This window comes from Rattus rattus, chromosome 16 (genome assembly GCF_011064425.1).
Source record: "Rattus rattus isolate New Zealand chromosome 16, Rrattus_CSIRO_v1, whole genome shotgun sequence".
NCBI lineage: Eukaryota > Metazoa > Chordata > Mammalia > Rodentia > Muridae > Rattus > Rattus rattus.
The window spans coordinates 12,799,801-12,810,024 of record NC_046169.1 but is presented as its reverse complement, the minus strand read 5'-3'; the positions used below and the strand labels follow the sequence as shown (position 1 = coordinate 12,810,024).

Below are 10,224 nucleotides of genomic sequence, written 5' to 3'. Positions count from 1 at the left end.
GAATTACAGTGAAATTCAAGGTCATTTATCAGCTAACATAAGATAAATCTTGATTTTCTGGGTGCTCCCCCCACCACATTCACAGGGGTCCTTAAAAGTGGAAGCAGACAAAAAGAGCTAGGCAACTGGAGAGCGACCTGTCTCTGGACGGCTGGGGAAAGGACACTGTCAGTCTAGGGATGATAGCCACGTCAACAAGCTGGGGAGGCCAGCATGAACATTCCTTTATGACTGCTAGAGGCTGTTAACACTTTGTTTTTAGCTAGTGCAACTGGCTTTGGACCACTGACCTCTGGACACACAAAGTGCAGCCATGGCATGTTCCTACAATCTCATCATTCAGGAGACAAGGTAGGACAGAAGACTGTGGATTTGAGGCCGGCTTGAGCTACATAGAAGACCCTGTCCCAAAATTAAATAAATAAGGCTGGTTGTGGTGGCACATGCCTCTAATCCCAGCAATCAGGAGACAAAGGCTGATCTCTCTGAGCTCAAGACCAGGGAGGTCAGCAGAGTAAATTCAGTTCTCCTGAAGGGCAATCTCCTACAGAGTATGCACGGTTTACCTTTCAAATAATGGAGCTGGTGCTGAAAACCACAATAAGCCCATTTTCCTCCCAGCAATTCCAAACCACTACAAACACAAAGGCTACTTTACGCATGACTACTACTGGCAGCTCTGAAGGGTAGCCGAAGTGGAAATCTGTTATGTTACCCATAAGCCACACTAGTTAATCCTTTAAGATGTCAAAACTCAGCCAACTGTGAAGGTGTATGCTCCTAGGCAAATGGTGAGGAGGATGAGGTGGAAATAAAGTCAAAATCAACCTGTGAAAGTTGGCTGCCTGAATCCATGACTTCTGAAAGCAAACCCATCCTGAGGACCAGGTGAGAGGGCTCAGTGGCTAATGGCTATTTAAACGCACAGGCCCAACCACCTAAAAGGTCCACCCCCAGAACTCAAGGAAAACTGGAAAGAGAGAAGTGACTCCACAAAGTTGTCCTCTGACTGCCATCCCTATGCCACTGCACAGTGTCCACAAGAATGTCATACACACAATAATAAAGTTTCCCAAGAGTGATTCCCACAGGTGTTCTGATTTCTAGCCCAGCCAGCCAAAGGCTCCACCAAGACTCACTCCAAGGAAGTTTCTCCTAGAAGGAAGAAAATTTCCTTCGCCACGTCACCAGATGGGTGCCAAGTTTCATACAGAATGAACTGACATGTTGAAAAACCCATTTTCCTACTTACGTTGCTGCCGGGATGGCCTGTTAATCATGAAGGGCTACACGGCTGTGACTAACATACAAGTCACACCACTGCCCAAGATCTGTCAAAAAAAAAAAAAAAAAAAAAAAAAAAAAAAACAGGCGAAAGCCTTCCTAAAGTCAGCCATTAGCTGAGTTCTGCATGAGGTAATATGGAAGATCGCAAATTTGCCAAAAGATCTCTGACCCATCACCATTGCTCCAAGCCACAAAGAACTGCTTTAAGAGTCAGGCAGGGGCTCAGAGCAGAGGCTCAAGAGCTCTGGCAGAGAACAAGAGTTTGGGTCCTAACAGCTATACTGAGAGGCTAACAGGCATGTGAAACTTTGCCTACTGGGGAATCTAACACTTCTGTCCTCCAAGGGCACCCATGTCTCCCTGTGTGTGAATGTGGGTGAGTGTACACGCGCGGGCGCGCGGGCGCACACACACACACAGAAGTGATTTAAAAAGCAAACAAAAATACATTTTACAAAGGCATTAAGTAGACCTGGATCAGTCTCCCTTTTTTCTCAAGACGCCCAGGTATAAATACTTAAGTGATAGCTCCAACATACAATGTTTTACCCAACAAGACCCAAAGACTGTAGACCAACTCTGAGGGGAGTTCCACCTAGTTAGTCACTGTGTCTCTCCATCCTTCAAAGGCGTTCTTTCACGTCCTCCCTCCCCTGGGGTTAAAGGTACTACCCTAAACCCTTCGTCCCAAGAGAAGAACCTGTCTTTCCACCAATGCTCTAGACGGCTATACTCTAGACGGTGACACTTGGCCAGACCTGGCTGAAACACACCAGGCCCAGTTCTATCCTTGTGCCTCTGGCCACATGGACGCGTCCCCAGTCTACAAAGCCGGGAACCCCAGGAAAAGAGTCTTATACCGAAGACACATCCCTTTCCCTGGACATGGTCACACATGAATATACACCACTCTCTAGACGACCTCTGCAAGGTGGGATCAGAAAAGATCCAGGTGCAACTCCACACGACCGCGCGCTAACGGAGGGCTGAAGAGCAGCGTCCCAGGGAGCAGCGGGAAGAGGCTGGCCCCAGGATGTCCCCCCTCCCACCCCCGGTCAGGCAAGGTGTGGCGCCGACAGGTGGTCCCCGAGTACGAGGCACCTGGCTCTCCACACTGGGCCACCGGGCCGCGTGCCCTACCTGTCGCCGGCGGATCCGCCTCCTCGTCGGCCTCCGCCTCAGCTGCTGCAGCGACTGCCGGCGAGGGCAGCGGGTCCATCGCGCGGCCAGTCATGTGAGCCCGCTCGCCCACGTGACTTCCTCCCGCGCCCGCCCAGTCAACCCCGCCCACGCCAGCTCTTGTCCGGCGTGGCCACGCCCATGCTAACCTCGCCACGCCCCTCCTCTCACCCCAAGCGGTGAGACCACGCCCCAATCACGTGGCCTCGGCCCGGGCGTTGTTCCAAGCTCTGGTCCAAGACAAAGTGCTAGCGCTCCTTACTGCCCCAGCCGCCTAGTGCCACCGCCCTCCGGTGCGCGCCCACCTCCCCGCTCTTAGCCAGCCGCTGTCACTCATCGTCTTGCCCACTTACTGACCCACGCTGCCATTCATTCTTGCATTTGCTCGTCCACTCTATACATGCTCTGTGAGTCCAGGGCCAGGCCCTGTGAAGGGTGCTACGGACAGACATGTTCTAGTACCTTCTGGGATTTGGAACATGAAAATTGGCCAAAGAGCAGGTCCTCTGACTATAATAGGTTTCTTTGAAGATTACTGATGAGGAACAACGTTCCATAATTGTTTACAAATAACCAGGCCATTCTTCTTTCTGCTGGCGATTGAACCCACATGCTGAGTTGGCCCTCTAACACTGAGCTATAACCCCAGCCCTTTATTATTTATTTATATTTTTTTAATCTTGAGACAAGCTATATATATATAGTCCTGGCTAGCCTCAAACTCAGAGATCTGCCTGCCTCTTCCTCCTAAGTGCTAGGAATGAAGGTGTAGATCAGGACGCTGGGCTTTATAGATCTAGCCTTGAACTCATTCTGTAACTAAGGCAGACCATCCTCCTGCCTCAGCCTCCCAAGGAGCTAAGTTGAATATACATAACTTCAGGCCTGGCCCTCCTGACTGAGAGAAGGAAGCATGGATGTGGGAGCACGCAGGAGCAGTGTCTGACCTGGGGCTGAATGAGTGAAGGCAGAGACACACCAAGCAAATATGAACTGGTCTCCTGCTAGAGCTAAAAGCCAAGAGGAGAATGCCTGGGCGGCAACACCAGTCTTTAATACCAATCTTGCGAGGCAGAGGCAGGTGGATCACTGTGAGTTCAAGATCAGTCTGGTCTACGTAGTGAGTTCCAGGGCAGCCAGAGTTATGTAGAGAGACCCTGTCTCAAAATAGAAAAGAAGAGGCAAGAAAAGAAAAGAAAGAAAGAAAAAAGTAAGGCAACCCAAACTGCATACAGACGCACTGTCTCAAATAAAGGAAAAGCAAAGAACATCTGGGAGAAGAAGAGGGTAGTAAGACTCCATCAGGGGGTTGGGGATTTAGCTCAGTGGTAGAGCACTTGTCTAGCAAGCACAAGGCCCTGGGTTTGGTCCCCAGCTCCAAAAAGAAAAAAAAGAAAAAAAAAAAAAGACTCCATCAGGGAGGGCCTTATTTCCCTGTAAAGCCCATGCCTCTCCAGACACTGATGGCTAATGATTTCCATGGAGTGGCTGAGGGCTCCGAAGTTGGAGCCCAGGAATGTATCTCAGTCTCCCTGCTAGTGCCTTAACAGCTTTTAAAGCCCTAGGAGGGGCTGTAGCTGCATTTTGTCTTTTATTTTACAGGGCTACAATCTATTGTGTGGAAGTGTAACGGCCCCACATCTTAGCTCAACTGGCTCGTCATGGAAGTGGCATCCAGGCTAAAAACTCAGCACATGACACCGCCTGCCAAAAATGAAAGCCTAATCCACCAAACCCCATGGGTTCTGGGAAAGTGTTTTAGTGTCCTCACCTTGCTTTTCAGCTTCTGTAGTTCTGCTTCTGGCTAACTGCCCTCGTTAACAGAAGTATGTCAACCCAGAACACGGTTTTGGGTTTTCATGCTTAAAGGCTCACCCTGAGAAAGGTTCAGTGCTACACTGGGATCCCATCATCCAGTGTAATCCCCAGCGGGCTAATACTTGCTACTGGCTTAAACCTATGTCAGAGCAATCTTCTCTGACAAATACCCCACAACAAAAAGAGGTTCAAAAGTTTGAGTAGAAACACTTTTTTTTTCTTTTCTTTTTTTCTTTTTTTCGGAGCTGGGGACCGAACCCAGGGCCTTGCGCTTGCTAGGCAAGCGCTCTACCACTGAGCTAAATCCCCAACCCCTAGAAACACTTTTTTAAGCATTAAGGTTTTTTGTATGTTTTGGGAAATAATGTGTCATACTCCAGGCTGATCTCAAACTCCCTATGTAACATGTAATTGAGGATGATGATGATGTGTATGTGTGTGTGTGTACACGCACATGTGTGCGTGCATGCGTGCGTGCGTGTTTAGAGCTTGGAGGACAATCTCCAACGTTACTCCCCCTCAGAAGCCATCCATCTTGGATATGAAGGCTGTCTGGCCGCCAGCAAGCTTCAAGAATGGACCTGTCTTCTCTGAAACTGCAAGTGAACTCCCACCATACCTAGCTTTTTCCTGCAAGATTGAGATCCTCATTCCTGCATAGCAAGCACTTTCCCGGCTGAACTCTCTGTCCAGCTCCTTGAATAGTTCTGTTTCTCCTGCCTCCAACTGCTTCCTGCTGACAGTACAGGCACGCACCACTACTCACAGCTTTGTGAGAGCTGGATGGACGGAAGCAAGGGATTATACGTGCTGGCGAGACATCCCACCAAATGTAGCCCCCTCATAAGCTTTTTTGGTATTTGCTGTTGATGCTTGCTTCTTAGGATATTATCTCTTGTGATGGAAATATCCCTCTTAGGGCTGAGTGCCCAAGGTCTCTCATTCCCTGCATAGTCAGATGACTTTGGCTGTGTGGTCTCATGCTGCATCAGTGGAGGCCTTTGTCCATCATTCTTTGGAATTCGGGTGTTGCCTTCCTGTATTGACCCTGCCCTTGGCCTGAAGAGCTAACAGGCAGCTAGAGAGCTCCATGTCCCAGCTGCCATCAGTTGGGGCCTGGAGAGATGATTTAGGAGTCGTTGGCCCTGGGTGTTCTTCTAATGTACCCACACAGTAACTCCACATGTAACTCCAATTCATGGAAATCTAACACCCTCTTCCTGGCCCCGAAAGACACTGCAAGAGTATATGTAGTACACAGACATGCGTGCAGACAAAACACCCATACACATAATATAACACACAAAATTTTATAAATACATATAGCTCGTTTTGGTTTCATGACAATGTAAAATAATTTTCAAGTTTGTGTTGTTGGTCAGTGTTCTCGCTCCAAACTTAGGACACCTCACCCTCCCAGCAAACCAGGACCCCTTTCGCCCATGCAAGCAGATACAATCAACAAAAGTTCTGCAGATGGACAGCCAGCAGTTTTCTCAAGCCACAATTGAGATCACAAGATCCTGTGACTCTTAGTGTTCCCGTCTGATGGCTACTTCCTTCCGTCAAACTGGCTTCCTTTCAGCTGCTGTTGCTCTCGAATGACACTCAGCACTTTCCCTGACTACATATTCTCTCTCTCTCTCTCTCTCTCTCTCTCTCTCTCTCTCTCTCTCTCTCTCTCTCTCTCTCTCCCTCTCTCTCTCTCTCTCTCTCTCTCTCTCTCTCTCTCTCTCTCTCTCTCTCTCTCCCCTCTCTCTCTCTCTCTCTCTCTCTCTTCTCTCTCTTTCTCTCTCTCTCTTCTCTCTCTCTCTCTCTCTCTATATATATATATATATATACACATATATATATACACACACACACACACACACACACACACACACACACACACACACACACACACACACACACAGAGCTCATTTCCTGGCTTTTGGCACGTATCCTTGTCTCCTGAAGATGGTAATATTTTTGGTTTGGATCTTATAAAACAAGGTCCCATGTATCTCCAGTTGACCTTTAAACTCCCTGTGTAGCAGAAGATAACCTTGAATGTATGATCCTTCTGCTTCTACCTCCCCAAAGACTGGTGTGTAGGCACGCACCACCATGTCTGGCTCACATGATGGTGTTGGGGATGGAATCCAGGGCTTTGTGTATACCAGACAAGCATTCTGTTACCTGTATCTGTGGCTCTGTCTCTCAAAGGATCCAGTCAAAAGCCAGGAAAATGTCTAACAGCTGTCAATTTAGACATCAAATCAACTGAGCCCCCCTAAATCTTAGCTTTGGGAAAGGAAAAACAAACATTAAAAGAAGCACTTGCCAAGCACAATGCCAAATACCTGGAATTCTGGAACTTAAGATCAGGAATCCAAGTCCATCCACCACGGCATAACCAGTTCGAGGACAGCCTGGGCTACCTAAGACTCTCCTCTACCATCCCATAAAAAGAAGGGTCTCTGGTTACAGTGGGAACCTCTCCTAGCCCCCAGGAGGCAGAGGCAGGCAGATCTCTGTGAGTTGGAAGGCAGCCAGGGCTAAATAGAAAGATCTTGTATGAGAAAAGAAAGAAAAGAATTAATAAATAAATAAATAGAGAGAGAAAAAAAGAAAGAAATTAAGCCTCCTAGACTTGTCCACAGGTAATCTGATGGAGGCATTTTCTCAGTGGAGGATCTCCCCAGATAACCCAGCTTGTGTCAAGTTGACAAAAAGCACAGAGAGCAGATAGGCTTCAGCTAGAGGCTGGCTTTGATGGTTTTGCTGCTTTTAACCCTGCAGATCTTCCAAGTGTAGGAATTAAATAAGCTCTCTTTGTTTTCCACCTGCCGTGTTCCTGATCACGGGTCTCTTTGTGTAAGGCAGTAGTTCTTCTCAACCTTCCTGATGCCATGACTCCTTTATACAGTTCCTTGTGTTGCGGTGACTCCCAACCATAAAATTACTTTAGTTGCTACTTCCTAATGATAGTTTTGCTACTGTTATGAGATGTAATATAAATAAATATCTGATATGCAAGGTACCTGATGTGTGACCCCCAACCGGTATTAGTCTACGGGATGTTTTGGGGTCTCTGTCTTTTTTTTTTTTTTTTTTTTGGAGCTGGGGACCGAACCCAGGGCCTCTCGCTTGCTAGGCAAACGCTCTACCACTGAGCCAAATCCCCAACCCCGGGGTCTCTGTCTTGAAGCAGGTGGAGACTTCCTTAGAAGCCATCTTTACTTAGTTGGTTACTGTTAGCATCCTTACCTTTGACCCCGTTTATTATACCTAGCTACGCTAGCAGGAAGGACACAGGGAAGCAGTTATGTCTGATGTGTGCTCCATAAAGGCTTCAGAAGACCAGCTGAACTATTATCACCAATGGCCCAGAGCCCTGCAGGTCGTCTTGACTGTTTAGCCTGGTTATCCCATACATAAATACAAGCTCTCTTATTTATCTTCTTCAGCATCTCAGACTTTGGTGTGTTAATCGTTATCTCGGTGGTTTGAGACAGTCTCACTATGTAGCTCTGGCTGGCTTAGAACTCATAGAGATTCATCCTCCCTAGTGTTGGGGGCATGCACTACCACACCGTGCTTGACTCTGCCTCTAACCCCAGCCTCTGTTCTCACTGCAACATGCATGAACAATAGCTACTATCCACCATGGGCCCTTTTCCCTGTCCACCTACAGACAGCTAGGTCCTGCCTCCTAAGATCTCATGTGAACATTGAAACCCAGACGGTCCATACCAGTGACCACAGTCCTGAGGTGTTGACCGTGTGCTGGGAGTCAAGTAGTTCATCCTCTCACCCTGGAAGTCCCGCCCTACCCACAAGCTCTTTTCTGGGTGTGAGAGCTGTGATGGCCACTCAGGAGAGAAACTCTGAAAGCAGAAAAAATTATGATCATCTCAATAAAGACAGTAATGGCCCCTAAAATGTATTACACACGGAACTATGTGATGACACAATGTCTAGTGGTAATCAGTACCCATCTGCTCATTAAATACTAAATGGCATTACAGATCAATTTAGGATTGTAGCATAGACTGTCCATGGAATCACTGGGTATAGCTCCAAGATGGACTTAAACTCAGGGCAGTCCTCTGGCTTCAGTCTCTAATATGCTGGGATTACAGGTATGTGCCACCTTGGCTATCTCAAGTCTTTTCTCTATGGCTGTGTGTGTGTGTGTGTGTGTGTGTGTGTGTGTGTGTGTGTGTGTGTGTGTGTGTGTGTGTGTGTGTGTGTGTGTGTGTGTGTGTGTGTGTGTGTGTGTGTGTGTGTGTGTGTGTGTGTGTGTGTGTGTGTGTGTGTGTGTGTGTGTGTGTGAAGGGGTAGGATTTGTTTGTTTGACATTGGATTTCTCTGTAACAGCCCTGGTTGTCCTGGAACTCACTTTCTAGACTCAACTAGCCTCAAAGTTACAGAAACCCACCTTCCTCTGCCTCCTAAGCACTGTGATTAAAGGTGTGCTTTTCGAACCAAGAGTCTCTTGCATATGAGGCTGGTGCTCTACCACTGAATCATATCATCAGTTCCTCACTGAAGGATTCTAGGCAGGGGCTCTACCACTGAGCCACACCCCAGCCCCTCACTGGGGGATTCTAGGCAGGGGCTCTACCACTGAGCCACGCCCCCAGCCCCTCACTGGGGGATTCTAGGCAGGGGCTCTACCATTGAGCTACAAACTCAGAGATTCTCCTTCCACTGTGCTACCATGCCTGGCTCACTCCTTCATGTTAAGGAGGAAGCTAAGGCTTGGAGAAGTCAAAAACTCACTTGAATTTTGTTTTGTGAATGGGAACAGCTGACATTTCATTTTAAAAATGTTTCAAGCTACATTTTATAGTGTGTGTGTGTGTGGGCGGGGTGTGAGTGTGCATTCTGTGGTCTGAATGTAGAGCTCAGAAGATGACTTATGGTGGGAGCTGAGCTCTACTTCCACTGTGGAGATCCTGAAGATTGAACTAAGGCAGGGAACAAACTCCGGTCACCAGGCTTGGCAGCAAGCAACTTTACTACTGAGCCCTCACACTGGCTCATGCCTGAAGTTCCGATGCTGTTGTGTGAACACTGATCCTGCAAACCTCCTGTGTTTAAGATTTGTGCATCTGGCCAGGCAACGGTGGTAGACAACTTTAATCCCAGCAATTGGGAGGACCTCGGAGTTCAAAGCCAGCTTGGTCTATGGAGCGAGTTCTAGAATAGCCAAGGATACATAGAGAAATGCTGTCTCAAAAAAATTATTTTTTGCATAAACAGCGTGGCGAGTAGGAAGGTAGGAAGGAAAAGAGGAGGGTAATTTAGACAAAGAGAGAGAGTGGGAATAAGTGTTAGGCAGGGATGATGGACAAGACCCTCTGGGATCATCCACGCATCTTCACTTGTCCACGTATTCTGTGAAGCCCCATGCTGGTAAAATCCTCCAGGCAAATAACTGAGTATCTCCCCTGAGAGCCGAGTGCTCCTGCTTCCTGTGATGGGAGCCATCAGGAGTAAAGATGGGGAAGGGATATGGTTCAATTAGCAGACTGCTTGCCTAGCAAGCACAAGCTCTGGGTTCTATCCCCAGTGACACCTAAAACAAGCATGGTGGCTCAAACAGTAGTCCTAGCACGTGGGGAAGGAAGGCATGGAGAGCAGGAATTCAAGGTCATCCTTGGCTACAATGTTAAGTTCGAGGCTAACCTGAACTACATGAGACTCTGAAGAGAGACAGACAGACAGACAGACAGACACACACACACACACACACACACACACATACGAGTGTTACAGAACATCCTTTGTGAGTGAAAAAGTGTAAGCCGAGATCGCCCCCTGCAGGTGGGCTGAGTCTTCACCTACATTCTTTCCACGGTCTTGGCACCCACTGGTTCCTAGAATTAGGGCATCAATCTCTCAGCCATAGACTATGCAGGAGAAGGTAGCCTTGCTCAGCTCTACCTT

General features: G+C 47.9%; 1 protein-coding gene across 1 annotated transcript in view; it reads right to left on the bottom strand.

Annotated features, from left to right (window-relative positions):
* Snx8 (sorting nexin 8) overlaps nt 1–2,521 on the bottom strand; it is a 47,321-nt gene extending 44,800 nt beyond the window's left edge. The window contains exon 1 of the mRNA XM_032886934.1: nt 2,428–2,521. Coding sequence (XP_032742825.1) covers nt 2,428–2,521 — 94 coding nt within the window. The remainder of the gene's footprint in view (nt 1–2,427) is intronic.
* Nucleotides 2,522–10,224: the final 7,703 nt, after the last annotated feature.